The 15,329-nt window shown below is 43.2% G+C and overlaps 2 protein-coding genes across 2 annotated transcripts; one reads left to right on the forward strand and one right to left on the reverse strand.

The window, feature by feature from the left end:
• Window positions 1-2,749: 2,749 nt before the first annotated feature.
• Window positions 2,750-12,937, forward strand: LOC124698611 (U-box domain-containing protein 57-like). The gene is made up of 12 exons (XM_047231093.1): window positions 2,750-2,941; window positions 3,047-3,169; window positions 4,767-4,889; window positions 8,428-8,478; window positions 8,629-8,717; window positions 8,802-8,910; window positions 9,013-9,078; window positions 9,149-9,253; window positions 10,949-11,039; window positions 11,229-11,467; window positions 11,539-12,280; window positions 12,479-12,937. The coding sequence occupies exons 1-12, from the start codon at window positions 2,915-2,917 to the stop codon at window positions 12,673-12,675; spliced, it is 1,962 nt and encodes a 653-aa protein (XP_047087049.1). The 5' UTR covers window positions 2,750-2,914; the 3' UTR covers window positions 12,676-12,937.
• A 611-nt stretch (window positions 12,938-13,548) lies between these two features.
• Window positions 13,549-15,110, reverse strand: LOC124695791 (very-long-chain 3-oxoacyl-CoA reductase 1-like). The gene is made up of 4 exons (XM_047228607.1): window positions 14,765-15,110; window positions 14,384-14,669; window positions 14,212-14,281; window positions 13,549-13,821 (listed from the first exon to the last, which is right to left on the reverse strand). Exons 1-4 carry the CDS (start codon window positions 15,108-15,110, stop codon window positions 13,549-13,551), a joined length of 975 nt encoding a protein of 324 aa, XP_047084563.1.
• Window positions 15,111-15,329: the final 219 nt, after the last annotated feature.

The raw sequence follows: 15,329 nt of genomic DNA on the forward strand, positions 1-15,329 counted from the left end.
CCGGTGAAGGCTGACGGACATAGCTCTTTGGAATAAAAGCAATCTCTTGAAGAAATGTTTACCAAAACTTGCATTGGTATTAGACTTTCCGGTCTAATATCGTAGCTAGTGCATTAAACACCTCTTATCTATAATGAACTTGTTGAGTACGCTCGTACTCATACCACTCTTAAATCCCATGCTTAGATTGTCTGAATCGTCTGGAGGAGGACTACGCCAACAATGAAGGAGCCGAGATCATCGGCTATGAAGAACCAGACCTCTCTGGAGGTATCGAGGGCGTAGACTACCTCATCGTCTACGGAACCGGGAGGCTTCCGGAGGAGATCAAGCCTGAACATCTCGAGTAGTAGTAGAAGCCGAGCAGCCCGAACTCTTAGTATTTAGCTGCTCGAAGAAATAAATGTATAACTTAATGAGACTCTTATATTGTAAGCTAAGTTGGGTTCGCCTCGAACCTAGGAGTATTCCTCTTAGGACCCAAGAGGAGCTCCGAGACGACATGTGTATGATATTTGTAATAATAAATGAATGAGTTATGGACCTGCTATGTTCTGTTGTACTACTCTGAGGGATGTAATATTTGCGGAATGGTACTTCGTGAATGTTATATCAACGATTGGCATACTACAACATGCAGTGGTATGCAGGGTCACCACAGTATGCACTGTCTTGGAGCTCACCAGAGAGAGGACTTAAAGGCGTGGGGGCGTTGGGACACCTCGTAGGAAGGGTCATGTGCTATGGGAGAAACCCTAGATCTAGGTCACTCGGATCGGACGATGGCGACACCCACGCGGTGCCTCTTTCCCTCCCGGAGGTGTCGTTTTGGAAGAGATATTGGCTAGAGGGGTCTAGATGTGGAGTGGCATGGTTTCTTCTGTGCTGAAGATGACATGTCTCAACGATGTGGCGTAATGGGGTCTCGTCAACAGACGTGTGCATGATGGAGGTATCTTATGTCACTGTGGAGGCGTCGACGACGGGCTTGGCAAGGTTTACGTGGATATCTTCCATGAAGATAAGTCAAAGGTACGATGGAGGTGGTGGCCTATGAAGTGTGTGCATGTGGTGCGCTAAGGGTCTGCTGGACTGAATGTGTGTTTCCCCTTATGGTTGAGACTGTTCGGGCGTTATTGTGAGTCTAGGAGCATCTCCAGTCGCGTCCCCAAACCGTCCCCCAAAGGGATTTGGGGCGCGCCGGACAAAAAAACGTTCCCAGTCGCGTCCCCCAAAGCCTCTTTTTGTCCGGTGCGGCCCGATACGGTGTTCGGTGCCCCGAGCCCGTCCCCGCCCCACAGGGGACGCTCCGGGCACGCCGGACACAACAAAAAGCGAGGCGAGGCGTGGCGGGACCGACGCGTCAGCGACTCATGGACGGACGCTCAACCGCTGCCTACCTAGGGACGATGCAGTTGTCGGGAAGTGGAACCGTCGCATTGGCAACCGCGTTGATCGACGCGCGAACCTCCGGAATGGAGCGCGAACTCTGCGGAAGAGCAACCGCCGGTCTCTTGGATATCTGTGCCGCCGTTCATCCGCGCTCAATAAGACCTGTACGTAGGTGCTTTCGGATCTTCAACTGGCCGCCATTCATCCAAGCTTCTCACGATGAGCGACCTCTCCGGGCTTCCATCAGACACCGACAACGAGGGCAAGTCTCCAGGATGGCGCCATTAGTGGACAGAGTCCGGACGCCCAGCAGCGGCGATGATTCCACGCCGCCGGACCGCGCCGAGGAATAGGAGGCCGAGGAGGCCGAGGAGGAGGCCGAGGCCGAGGAGGAGGAAGAGGCTGAGGAGGCGGCGGCGGCCCGGGCGAAGGCGGAGGCGAAAGCGAAGCGGAAGGCGCAGCCGGCGAGCTCCGTCGACGAGGAGGAGGACGCAAGTTCCTCCGATGCGTCGGATGACACCGCCTCTTCGGAAGAGGTGACGAGCATGAAGCGCCACCGTGAGAACGACGAGGCGGGGCTATCAAAGAAGAAGTAGTTTAAATTTTTATGTGAAATTTATTTATATTTTTCGAAGTTTTTATATGTAATTGTTGTTGCACGGCTTTGAATATTAACAGCGTTAATTTAACCTACACATTTCTTCTACATACTAAATAAAAAAGAGATATTTTAAAGTTTGGGGGATTTGGGGGGCGCGGCTGGGGAGCAACATCCCCCAAACGTGACACGAATGAAACACGTCCCCCAAATGCTCGATCCAGATGTGTTTGAGGATGCGACTGAAGATGCTCTAGGGCACAAGATGAGTGCCATGATCTCCCCAATTGTCAAGTTTGCAGCTGTATATGGCTTCAGTATTTTGGTGTTAGATCTTTGCTGAAAATAGCATAGTAAAGAAACCTTTATATCTTTTGGATGCAACCAACCTTCTTCTGATAAAATAAAATACAGACGATCTGTACTCCAAATTTGATGGAATCGAAATCCGTATCCTATCTGGCAACTCACATAGAAAGCTAACTGAGAGCGATTTCAATAGTGTAGCGAGCTGCTGGCTATAAGCTAAGTGCCATGTCATCTATAGCTAACTTAGAATCAACATACTATACAATAGTGAGCTATAAAAATGTAATACTTTATTAATGTATGTCCACCTTTTACTCTCACAAAGTGGCTAGGAGTACGTGGTAGAGCTGACTCTTGTATAAAAATCCACACTCGTTCTCTCTTCCCAACTAAGCACTTATAATCAGCTGATTAGAACTTACTGTCCTTGCTCGCTCTGATGGTGGACTGTCGCCTTCGGCCGCCTTTGGACAAACCCTCCGAAACCCTCGCCCAACTTCGACTTCCAGTTCAGGATCTTCCAGAAGCCGAGCTATCCGAGAATCTGCAGTGAGCGAAATTCGGTCCCTCCCCTCACTATTCCCCGTCTCCCTCCCGCCGTCGCCCATCGCTGGGATGCCGACTCGGTCTATCGTCATCAAGGTCTTGGATCCTCTGCTCTTCTGGAATTCCTATTTAATTTCCTGCTTGATTTAACACAAAGCAACCATGTGGTACCTTGGATTTTAATTCTCGCGTTTCCTCCAGGTGGCGACAGAGGGAGATTTGCGCTCGTATGTCGGGAACAATGGCCAGTATTTTGATCTCGTCGATTTCGACAAAGTTCGGTCTTTCTATGGCCTGGATACCCTGCCCATATACCGTTTCCAGGTATTCTTCAACCTGAAAAATCCTTGCTAATCTAGAGCACTGAAACGGTATGTGGGAACGAGGCCCTAAATATAAGCAGGTCACGGCATCCATGCACAAGATATCTAATTTAAGTCGGGCATAAAACCCCCTTGATGCATTATCGTAATAAATATATTTTGGTAAAATGATGCAATTTAAGCTAAACAAGACACATCCAACAACGTCACCATTTTTTGTGTGTTTCAGCAGCTTTGGTTCTTGTTTTGTGTTGTACTTTTGTGTGGAAAGCTGCATTTCTTTTCTTTAGCAATGTAATTCCATTTTTACGTGATACTTTATTTAGCAGCGCAAGTTGCCAAGTCGGATTTGGCAAATCACAAATATAGTACTACCTCTGTCTACAAAAAGGATGTCGAAAGTTTATCTAAATTCGGATGTATCTACACACTTTTTAGTGTATAGATACATCCAAATTTGGACAAGCCTTTCGACATCCTTTTATGGATGGAGGGACTATTTGAGAACCATGAAAATATATGACAATAGGACATGCCACGATGACATGTGCAGCACAGATACACATTATTGCATATTTGCATTGATGCTATGGTTCTGTTATGGCATTTGATGGAATAGGATGTATGAAACCTGCAATGGAAGTATGAAGGCCGAGTGCTGAAACTAGACGAATGATCAATGTTGATATTCACTTTAAAGTTAAAACATAGAAGGCATTTTTTTTTACTTTGTAGTGTTTTTGAAATACATATCACCACTATTCTTTCTGAGAAACATATTTATTTATAGTCGGCATCATTGTGTTCAAAGAAAAATATGTTCGTATTTTTATATATGGCTAATATAACCATTAAAAACAGCTTTCTGGAACTTGGTGGATTTTCCTATATGGTTACAGATGCATTGCTGCGACATGTATTGACAAATGACAGTCTTCTATATCTCTCATGGTTCTATATAGCCCTTTGTCAGAAATGAAACATTAAACACTAGACATGATCCATGTTGATATTCACTTGAAAGTTAAAACATAGAAGGCATAAGAAATATTTTCCCATGTTCTTCTAATCCTTGCATTGATCTCCGTTCTTTTGATGCTTACCTTCATCTCTTCACTGTGAAATCTGTCTCTTACAATATTTTTGGTCCATTGAATAAAGTTCTAGTTTTGAACTTCAAAAGAAAACCACTCTAGATGATTTTCTTATTTTTCTTGAGATTATACCTTCATACCTTGTAAAATTTAAAACGTCAACCAACGGGGAAATGATCCCTCGCTTGGCTATACGTTGTTAGATAGATCTGATCTCTCCAGCGATTCTTTTTTTCACGCGGATAGCACCCCGTCTAGTCCGAGCGCGTCTCACGTGCGACTCAAACCCGGGTGGGCTGGCTCAACACCCTAAGCTGTAGCCACCAAGCCAGCGCTTGGTTCTCACCTTGTAAAATTTAATGATGCATTTATAGTGTTGGGTTGTCTGAAGATATATGTTTTATAAGAAGACGAAACTATCTTGGTTGCTTTTATTTCTTCAGCAAATCTGTTTTCATGGCTCATTATGAATGCCGGATACTCATTGCTTAAATTTCCTCACAGGAGAATCTTGTGGAAGTATTTGGCACCGCTGTTCAATTTCAACGTATCTGGTTGTGTGTTACACGGCAAAATGGGACATGCCGCCCTGAGAGGCCATTGTCTGCGCAAGAAAACAAAAAATCTGTAAGTAGGCATTGTGATCATCTTATGTACTGAAGGCTTTTAGGATACCCATGTTCTGTTTGGTTTTTGGCATAGTTCTTCTTAGCCGTATTTTGTTCTATTCATGTTAATGGCCTCCATGCCCATGGCCAGGGTAAGATAGTAGCAGATTCAACATCAAAAAATAATAGGTGGTTTTTAACCTGTTCATGTCAATTCAGCTTGGTTGTTATCTGTGTCATCCCTTCTTGCTTCTGTTTTTTTTTTATAGCATTTTTACCTTCATATAAGATGACCTGCATGAGACTTAAGTTTATTTTATAAAAAATATATAGAAAAAGCAAATGACACAAAAAAGTTTCACATGCGACATAAAAATGAAATGACCTGCTTAAAGCAAAAGAGGAAATCATTGTAAAAATATTCAGACTGATTTGTGATGGCACGAAAAAACAGAGACACTGACATGGCCATTAAACCTAACAATTGAGCTAAACTAAATTATCAGGAACACATAGTTTTTTTTATACAACGTAAACAATACGACATTAATCAGAAGGACAAACTAGAATGCGTAATCTATTTGTAGCAATCCTATTGACGACCACCACCAAATCTGATGCAAAATGAATGGACCTTGCTTATTCATGGTGGTTCAGAATGCACCAAATCCCATACCAAAGATTGGACTTGATCATTCATGGTCGTTCAGAGTGCGCCAAATCCAATGCATTGTAATTTCAGTGTCAGGGTAACGCATTTAGCTCGTTCCAATTGTCATTTGTTATATATAGTAGTTCAACACCAGCATGTAAGGATCCTTCACCATGGCAGCCCGCCACCAGATCATGTACAATGTTTGTAAATACCCGAAGGATGAATGTGCTCACTCTCAGAGTCTCTCATTCAACAGCCTCATTTAATCTCAATATTAGAGCCATTCAAGTCCTACATGATAATACATAAAATTTACTTTTCTAGCATTCTAGCGTTAGACATACTCTAAAATTTATATTGTTCTACAAATCAATAGGTGGTACCTTGCAGGCTAGGGGAAATTTTGACTCGCTTGTGGACAAGTTTGATGAAATTGGAGATGGATCTAACCTATGAATTTTACCAGTTCCATTTATGGAAGGATGCATCAAAATACTATCTTGAAGGGGAATGGGAGATGTTTTATTAGCATTTACAAAGGCAACCGACACAAAAATCCTTGTTGGCCATATATGGTGGCTGTCAGACGGTGTTGAGATGCACAATAGGCAATTCATGTTGTACTTGAAAAAATCCACAAACTCTGTGCAAGCATATGATTCGAGTTAATCACACACAAGTTTTGATCTTTCTTTGGAATGGTTAGGCGATATGGACCCATCTACAACCTAGATCAAAACGGTGTGGACGCCGTGGAACCTAGTTACTATTTTTTTTTGTCTTCCTCGGAAGTGTTCGATTGTGCAATAATATAGGGGTCTCCTTCCTCACATTTGAGGTATTTTACTTGTTCGAGGTGGTTTAATGGTTATCAAACGTATCACTGTTTCCTAGTGGCTTCTCGTGGCCTCATGGACCATATGTAAAATCTGTTGTACACTGTACCACCTAGAACTAGTAAAATACCTCAAACGTGAGGAACTAGACCCCTGTTTTGTCGCACAATCGGCCACTTGAAAAACCACTGAAAAGAGATGGTAACTAGTTTCCACTTTATTCACCGAAGGACCTTCGACCTAGGATGTAGATGACTCAATGCCGTGGAGTTGTTGTTCATCCTTGTATTTTTTGCAGAAAAAAATCAAGAGTTGCGTAAGATTAACTCAAATCAATGCATGCAAATAGTTGATGTATTTTTATATAAAGTGTTCACTCACCTATCATGCATCTGGGCCCCGCAACGCTGCCTAACAACCAGCATATATGTCCAACAACTAGGTGTTCGTGGATACATTTGTAAATACAAAAATGTAGCTGGTTCGTCGTGCTTGATTATGTAAATGCTAACAAACATCCCATTTTCTCCTTCGAGATAGTGTTTTGCTCCATCCAACTGTATGTAGAATTCTGAAGTGGCACAATTACTATCTTGAAGGATGGTGCTCGAAACACAATTACTATACAGTGTAATTTCTAAGGAATTCCTTCTTCTTAATGCAGTTACTTTCTACGTCAGGTAAAATAAAAATATATGCGTTCCAACTATTTTTCTTTAGCCCGGTCGTTATATTTAATGATCGGTTACTTGTCGGTGTCATTGGTTTTCACATGATGTCATAAACAGGGCTCAAAATTCTTTTGGTCAACGTCATGCGGTGTCAGTGTCTATGCATCTTTTCTTTCGTGCCGTCAGAAATCAGTCCGAATATTCTTACACTGACTTAATTATTTTTGTTCTTTTTTTAAAGACGGCCATTTCATTTTACGTGCAATTCTTTTTTTACACCAGTCATTTATTTTCTACATCATTTTTTTTTGTAAAATAATCTTATGTGGCATGCAGGTCATCTTATGATAGTTGCTTATGGTCGCATGCAACATATGGGTGGGGTGCATATTAACTAGTCTGTACATGGCAAAAATTCACTTAAGTGCTTGGACTCGATATTTGTCAAAATTCAAAAACTTGATTTCAAAGTTTCAAAAAGAATCCGAGAAAATACTGAAAGCAGTCAACGATGTACACTACGAGCGTGCGAATTTTTAATGTGAGCTACCTTGTATTTTTGGCTCCGCAAATATGACAAATTTTAGAATTTTGAAAAAAATCACTGTTCACAACGCCAAGGTCTGCACTTTGTCATTTTTTTTTTTGCGGAGCATAAAATACAAGTCATTTCAAATACATCCAGATTTTTTTCTGATTTTTTTTGACTTTGAGTTCTCGAATTTTGAAATAAGGGCCACCCGTAGCCTGTGCTCTAAAAGGCTGCGCTCCTAAGCTCCTCTCTATAAAGTGAAGAACAACACAAATTAAGCCCTCAAATCTAATCGTGACTTCTAGTCGAACGTCCTGGCCAGCATCCTAGAAGTAGTCACATGATTATGAAGGACAGATTATGCTTTACTTCAAATCCTTTCGAGCCACAAATAGTGACATGTCGCTGGCACTGCGCCATCAATATCATCAATTTTCTTTAGCAGCTGACAGGAAATGATATATCCTTAAAAAACAAGCATGATTTTTCATTATTTATTCTACCGCATTTTCTTGTAGATGGTTATGAGTCATTCTATGCTTTTGATTTCATGTGTATTGAAGAGCAGATAAAGCTTTTGGGAAGTAACATTTTACCCATTTGGTTTTTCTTCAATTTTTCTTGTACTTACTTCCTTCCAGAGCAACTTCATGGTGAGATAACACCTTTGTCGAATGGAATATAGCCAATGTTATCAGCTTTGGGTAGAACTGGCTGTCAGATGATTTATTTTGATGGATATGCATGATCTTTGTTTTTCTTTTTCCAAAATGAACAATTTTCTTTTGATATCGTGTCCATCTATAGACATAAGATAGTCTTCTCTTTATAAAATCTTAAAGTATAGACAATCTCTCTTGTAGGTGGGAAGCTTATATTCAAGAGCTGCTGGTGGTGCGAAGCTGTTTTTGGAGGTTGAATCTGAAGCCTAAACTTGAACAGTCTTTGCTATTTCTACCTTTTCTTCTGTGGACTTAACTGTTTGTAAGAGGACCATATTTGTTACATAATAATTTGTTTCTCTATATTATTTACTGAAGTTATCTTAGTATTGGATATTGTAGGTTCTAAATCCTTGTACCCCACGGAACCTATTGAGGGAAGATATATTGGTGTTCTTAAAGCATTATGACCCAGAACAAAAACAGCTACGGTTAGTTTGCTTAAAACTCCTTTGTAAGTCTTGTTTATCAATCGGTAACTTTCAGTTATTTTTGTTTTCCAAATGAAACGCCAGATATATTGGAACACTGTTTGTGAAAGCTACATCGAAGCCTGCAGAGATTCTCCCTAAACTAAGAAATCTAGCTGGTTTTTGTGCAGAGGAGGAAATAGAATTATATGAGGTCAGGTTATCTATCTACCAGTGCAACCTTGCTGCTCCTAATCTCAAATGTATTGTCTCTGCATCACGGTTACTAGTTTGTCACTTTAACATGCACATGCAGGAAATTAAATTTGAACCAGTGCTTTGTGAGTTCATTGACGTTGATGATACCTTTGCAGCCAGCCAGGTCTGTTTTTGGTACACATGTTTCTATTTCCCACACTCTCCAAAGACTTTATTTCTCGTTCTTTCTGCAGATTGGAAACGGGGACATCATTTGCTACCAGAAAAGCCTGGAATCAGGGAACCAGCATACACACCCTTCTGTTCTATCATTCTTCAAGCATGTTCACGATTTGAAGGTAGCTGTCTTTGTTTCCACTTTGCTATCTTATCCAGGCTCCCTTCTGTAGGTTACATGCTTTGTATTTTTAGTTATTTTTGTTTGCAACGTGGGGAATTCTCTGAAATTCACTCACTCCTCTCACTTGTTATGGGTACATGTACGTATACACTACTCTAACTCGCTCCACATGCTTCGCTCGATCATGGACTAGATTGTTAGCTATGTTAATTGCCGAATTGTTGTCACACCATAGATCCAACAGTCCTTTCCGTAGTATCAATTCTGATAGGAGGCCTCTCATCCATAGCATCTTACTCAAAGACTTGAACATTGATCTATATATTCTGCTTCAGCGGTTCATCGAGAGAACACCGGCTGCTTCTTGTTCCTCCAAGATACCAAGTTTTCTCCTACAAAGATACGGCATCCGGATGCTGAACTTCTATCATCAAGGCAATTAGCCCAATCAGTGTCACTATAACCCTCTACATTCATGTGCACATTGGTCTTGAACAACAGACCTCTTCCAGGACTTCCTTCTAGATAGCGTAAATACTGTGGACTCCCGCTAAATGCCCACTTCTTGGGTCATACATGTGAAGGGAAAAACATCAACAACAGCAGATTTTACACCCTTAATTTTTCTTCCTCGCTTGGCTTTTATACATCTCTCTTCACTGGTTCGTTATCTGCTCATATACACCCTCAAGTTATCTTCCTTGTTTGGCCTTTTCCATCTCTTTTTTTTTTGACGCCTTTACCGTAGGCCCCTACGGTGTAAATTTCCATCTCTCTTCACTCAGAGGACATGGAATTAACTAACAACAAGACTCAGTGACACATCTGCCTTTGTCCTCAATGGTTCGTTCTTCCCCTTTCGACTAGCATCACTTGTTCTAGGAGAGTCAAAGTCAAATAAGGAGCTGAGATCCGTCTTCTCCCCATAGAACAGCTCAGACTCCATGACTGTCATATCCATGCTCACAAATGTTCTCCTCTCACCAGGACTCCAACATTTGTAGCCTTTTTTGTCAGCTGTTTGGATGGTCTCTTTATTCCATGGGTGGATATGGAGCATATGATGCACAATCACTCCACATTAACGAAAAGTGAACACGAAGGAATTGCTGCACGAATCATATAGCCGACTGGAAGTAGTGATAGTAGAAGCTCATAGGAGAATAATATCCAATCATCGATGTCTGATTGCTAGTACATTGTTTCTCTAGTAGATTTAAGGCGAAGTGTCGTATAAAATAAACATTCTTTATAACCCCCTTGAACTTTGATGATATGTGTACCTAACACTATACTATGTAAGTGGACATTACTATCTCTGAAACTTCTGTTACCAGAGCAAATAGCTCCTGAGGTGGTTTGGTATAATTGATGATGTGGCAATACTTGCAAACAGAATACACAGTAGTTGCTTGACCTACTGGTTATATATTCTTGTGGGCTGCATTGTCAATTTTGGATACAAAAGCTCTTTTTGTTGGTTTGTTGTTTTTTAGGTTTCCTAAAAAATTGAGCAGAGACCTAATTTTTATTTAAGTAATGCAAGAGAACCTAGATTGAGAAACAACCAAATGTGTTTTTTTAGAAAAATGTTTATCATGCCAGTATCATTTGTCCCTCTATTAGATGTGTAGCCCATTGTAATTTCTATTCTGTACTGCTTACAAGATGTTGTTTACATGATTACACGTAGGATGAACAAAGGAGTAAGATATGTGCTCTAGAAGAGGATATTGCTGTGCTAAAACGCCAGTCCAACCTTCAAATAGAAAAGGCAAAAATGGGTAAATCAACCACTGCGAGAACTTTTTTGTCTTGCTTTTTATTTTCCAATTAGTTGAAATATAAATTGGTAACATCAACATATAACCTCCAGGATTTCTCCACTGAACACCCACACAATCGGGATTTGATGAAATAGCTACGTTTTTTTTTTCTTATTTGAGTGTGTAACCTACATTGTTGTATTGCAGAATGTAATCAGTTGAAACTTGAAAGGGACTATGCAGTACAACAGGTGGATGAATTACAGGATCAGAATGCTCAGACTATTTTGGAGTTCTCCTCCACGGATCTGCAACAAGCAACAGAGGGTTTCAAGGATCTGTGCACAATTGGGGACACTGAATATGGATGTGTATATAAAGGCATTATACACAATACCACGGTAGCAATCAAGATGTGCAGAACCGAGGGCTTATTTCAACAAGAGGTAGCCCGACCTGCACCTAGTATGATGGTGGTATTTTAGATGAATATGTTGCTAACGTAACATTTTCACAGGTTTCTGTTCTTCGTCAAGGGAGGCATCCAAACATTGTTACCTTAATTGGAATATGCTCTGAGGCTTCAGCTCTTGTGTATGAGTGGTTAGCAAGGGGAAACCTTGAAGACCACATTGTCTGTTCGAACGGCTTCCCACCTCTCCCATGGAAGATCCGTACTCAGATCATTGGCGAGGTTTGCTGTTCGCTGCTTTTCCTTCACTCATACAAGCCTAGTGCTTTGGTCCACGGCGATCTCCGGCCTTGCAACATCCTCATTGATGCCAACTACAGAAGCAAGCTCTGTAACTTTGGCATGTCAGCCCTATTTCTCCAACCTGGGGCCTGTCCACCGAACCTAATAGCAAGACATCCATATATGGACCCGGAGTTGCTCACCACCGGGGATCTAACGCCACTTTCTGACGTCTACTCACTGGGTGTTATTATCTTGCGTCTCTTGACTGGAACGCCCGCCTTAGCCATTGCAAGGAGAGTTTCAGAAGCATTGGAGAGTGATAGCCTGCACTTGCTCATTGACAAGTCTGCTGGGGACTGGCCCTACACGCAAGCCAAGCAGCTGGCACTCCTTGGTCTTGGCTGTGTGGAAATGACTAGAGAGAACCGACCTGATCTCTTGACCAAAGTTTGGACAGTTATTGAGCCCCTGACAAGAAAGCCCCCTACGGCCTCATGGCGGTTTGTCCAATCAGCTTCGAGGGAAAGTTGCACCCCGACTCACTTCATTTGTCCAATACTAACTGTTGCAAGCATTTTAAAATACCTTGAAATCTGGAGAAATGTTATTTGAAACGAGGTATATCATGTTAGGCAACGATGACACTACTGTATAGAAGTCACAAAGATATATGAGTTAAAAAAGAGAGCTAAAAGTATATTTTTTCATGTGTAAAGTTCTTCTCTCTAGATTATGGTTTAACTGGTGCCTTGTATATTTCAGGAGATCATGAATGATCCACAAATGGCATCAGATGGATTCACCTACGAAGCGGAAGCCATAAAACGCTGGCTTGATGACGGGAACCTGAGGTCTCCAATGACGAACCTGGCCCTTCCAAATCGCGATCTCATCCCTAATCGTGCCCTCCGTTCTTCCATTCAAGAGCACCTTCAGCAGCAGCGGTCAAATTCTTGACCCTCATTTCTGACGAAATGCTGGCTATAGAAGTTGCTGCATATCGTGTACAGTCTGTGACCATCTTTTACCTCTAATTTTGTTAGGGTGCTTCACAATCTGTTAGTATGACACAAGAAAGTTAGCAAAGAGATTCGGTTGTCTGCTGCAATTCCGTGCAGTGCTCGTGTGATACTCCTTCCTATACTGAAATCTGAGACCTTCCATTTAGTAAGTAGTCAGGTGTAGTGTTTGGTAACTTTTTTTGTTCTAAGAATTTTGTTATGCATTTATCTTTTGGAAAGCAACAGAGCTGTCTTGAGCAATCTGTGCCAAAATGAACCAATTTGACATTTTGTCTTGAGCAATCGCACAGAAGTTTTTTGGGGAAAAAAGAACATTTTATTAGGCCTTACATGTTGATGAAAAGGTAGAAGGGAAAAGTACAACTCTTGGATTTGGTAGAAGACAGAAATTCAATTCGGCACATGGGAGCATATGCTCCTGCCACCCGAAAAACAATTTTGAAATGTCGAAAAAATTCGTACAAAAATTTTCTCGCTTACGTATCGACATTTTACGTGCGCACATCAAGTTTTATGAAAAAACGACATTTTTTGTGACTTGTATGAAAAAGAGAAACAAAACGTCTTGTACACAACTTTTTTCTACATCAAAATTTGTCTTTTTTACAAATGACACTCAAAATGTCGGTTTCCTGTGGAACCACTTTGTGAACGTGTAGAATTTTGAAATGTACATACTAAATTTTGTGTTTGAATTTTTCAACATTTTGAAAGTGTATTTAAAATGAAATTTAACAACCGGGAGCATATGCTCCCGGGTGCCAAAACACCATTCCCAGGATTTTATCTCTTCTTAGCTAGATTCATGTCATCCACGCAGGGTGCACACTGGTGCCCTTTGGAGCATCTTCCTTGTCCGCAGGTTCCCGCGCAGGCAGACCCAGTCGTGGAGGGAGTCCGGCACGGCGGCGAGGAGGCAGCGCAGGAGGCGGTGCCTGAGGTTGGGCACGCAGAGCGGGCCGCCGTGCCCGATCCAGCGCACTGCCTTACGCGCGTAGGCGTCGGTGGTGGGCACGAACGCCGATGGGCGCCAGATTCCCGAGAAGCCCGACAGCATCGTGGTAGCCACGAAGAAGGGCGCCTGCAAACAGGATCAAACGAAATGGGGTTTCAGTTACTACCGCACGCCATTTGCGTCTCCTTCAACAGTACCACTGATGTGCAATGCATGTGTTTGGATTGTATTAATACAGTGCACGGCAATACGGCATCACGATTAAATGGTTTGCAGTTACTTCTTCAACAGTAGTACTGTACAACTACCACTGATAGCACTGCAACTCGACTGCACGCCACTTACAACAACGCATATGCATGTGCAGAGCGACAGTGCGCGGCATTACTGCGGTGCCATGAATGAGCTTCAGAAGGAATCGTTTTCGGAGGCACATGTTGAAGTTCAGAGGGCCGGCAATCAGAAAAATTCAGAGTGAGCAGCAAAGCGAGAATTGGTTAGGGTTACGTTACATACATGGCATTGCACATCTATCCCTTTGATTTTGTACTCCACGTAAAGGCTCCTGGAGAACTGAGCGACGTACCTGCAAGTCACGACTACTTCATGAGCAGCTCTTGGAAATCTAAGAGATTGGTGCTGCATTTGCACAATCGTGCACTCCATCGCGTCGATGGCGGACACGTACCGTTTGGTGGCGGAGTACATGGTGTGGAGGGGGAAGGAAGGGACGCCCGACGACGCCGACCCCATGTTCACGACGGCGCCCCGGCCTCGCTCCACCATCCCCGGCAGCACCGCGGCGGTCACCTCCGTCACCGCCCACAGGTTCACCCGGATCATCCGAACCCACGCCTCGGCGTCGGCCTCGTGGAGGAACACCGCGCCCGGCTTCGCCACCCCGGCGTTGTTCACCAGAACCCCCACGTCCAGCCCCTTCACGGCTTTCCGGAGACGCCGCATCGCCTCATCGCCTGCATGACGCCGCGAGAGTGACAGATTCAAGTGTGTATGCTATGCGTTCATGTTCATAGACCATGCATTTGTATGCACTTGAGAACTACAATACCTTGTGGAGTGGAGACGAGCGAGAGGTCGAACACCACGGACACGGTCTTCACGGCGTGCCGAGACCTGATCGTGTCGGAGACTTCCTGGAGATTGGCGGCGCTGAGGTCGACGAGAACCAGGTTGAGGCCGCGGCGTGCGAGCTCCAGGGCGACGGACCGGCCGATGCCGGACGTCGGGCCGGTGACGACGGCCCACGTGCCGTAGCTCCGGCGGAGGTCCTTGGGCCGGCGCAGGCACACCGTCAGGTGGACGAGGAGGCGCGACGTGAGCGCCGCCACGCAGAGGGCACCGAGGACGGCCAGCGAGATGAACCATGCCGGTGCTTGCTGGAGGTGAGCAGCCATTGTCGACCTCTGTTCTTCAGCCTCGTTGGCACGTTGTTTGCTGCCAGTGTTATAGTACTACCACGTACTGTGTCAGTGTGTCTACAGGACACGCCAGCTACCAAACCTTCAATTTTGTTCCAAAGACAAGGAGACCAGATCAGTTTCTTTACATTTTTTTTTATATTTTTGCGTCGGGTCACTGTATTCTGTATACCTGTACTCTGACACATGTGATGA

This window comes from Lolium rigidum, chromosome 3 (genome assembly GCF_022539505.1).
Source record: "Lolium rigidum isolate FL_2022 chromosome 3, APGP_CSIRO_Lrig_0.1, whole genome shotgun sequence".
Taxonomy (NCBI): domain Eukaryota; kingdom Viridiplantae; phylum Streptophyta; class Magnoliopsida; order Poales; family Poaceae; genus Lolium; species Lolium rigidum.

What these genes read in the sequence shown, in the direction of transcription:
- LOC124695791 (XM_047228607.1), bottom strand. Translation starts at nt 15,110, where the DNA reads ATGGCTGCTCACCTCCAGCAAGCACCGGCATGGTTCATCTCGCTGGCC. An exon ending in GCTCGTCTCCACTCCACAAG is followed by an intron (nt 14,670 to 14,764) that starts GTATTGTAGTTC and finishes GGCGTCATGCAG; the next exon opens with GCGATGAGGCGATGCGGCGT. An exon ending in ATGTACTCCGCCACCAAACG is followed by an intron (nt 14,282 to 14,383) that starts GTACGTGTCCGC and finishes CGTGACTTGCAG; the next exon opens with GTACGTCGCTCAGTTCTCCA.
- LOC124698611 (XM_047231093.1), top strand. Translation starts at nt 2,915, where the DNA reads ATGCCGACTCGGTCTATCGTCATCAAG. An exon ending in AGCATGTTCACGATTTGAAG is followed by an intron (nt 9,254 to 10,948) that starts GTAGCTGTCTTT and finishes GATTACACGTAG; the next exon opens with GATGAACAAAGGAGTAAGAT. An exon ending in AATAGAAAAGGCAAAAATGG is followed by an intron (nt 11,040 to 11,228) that starts GTAAATCAACCA and finishes GTTGTATTGCAG; the next exon opens with AATGTAATCAGTTGAAACTT.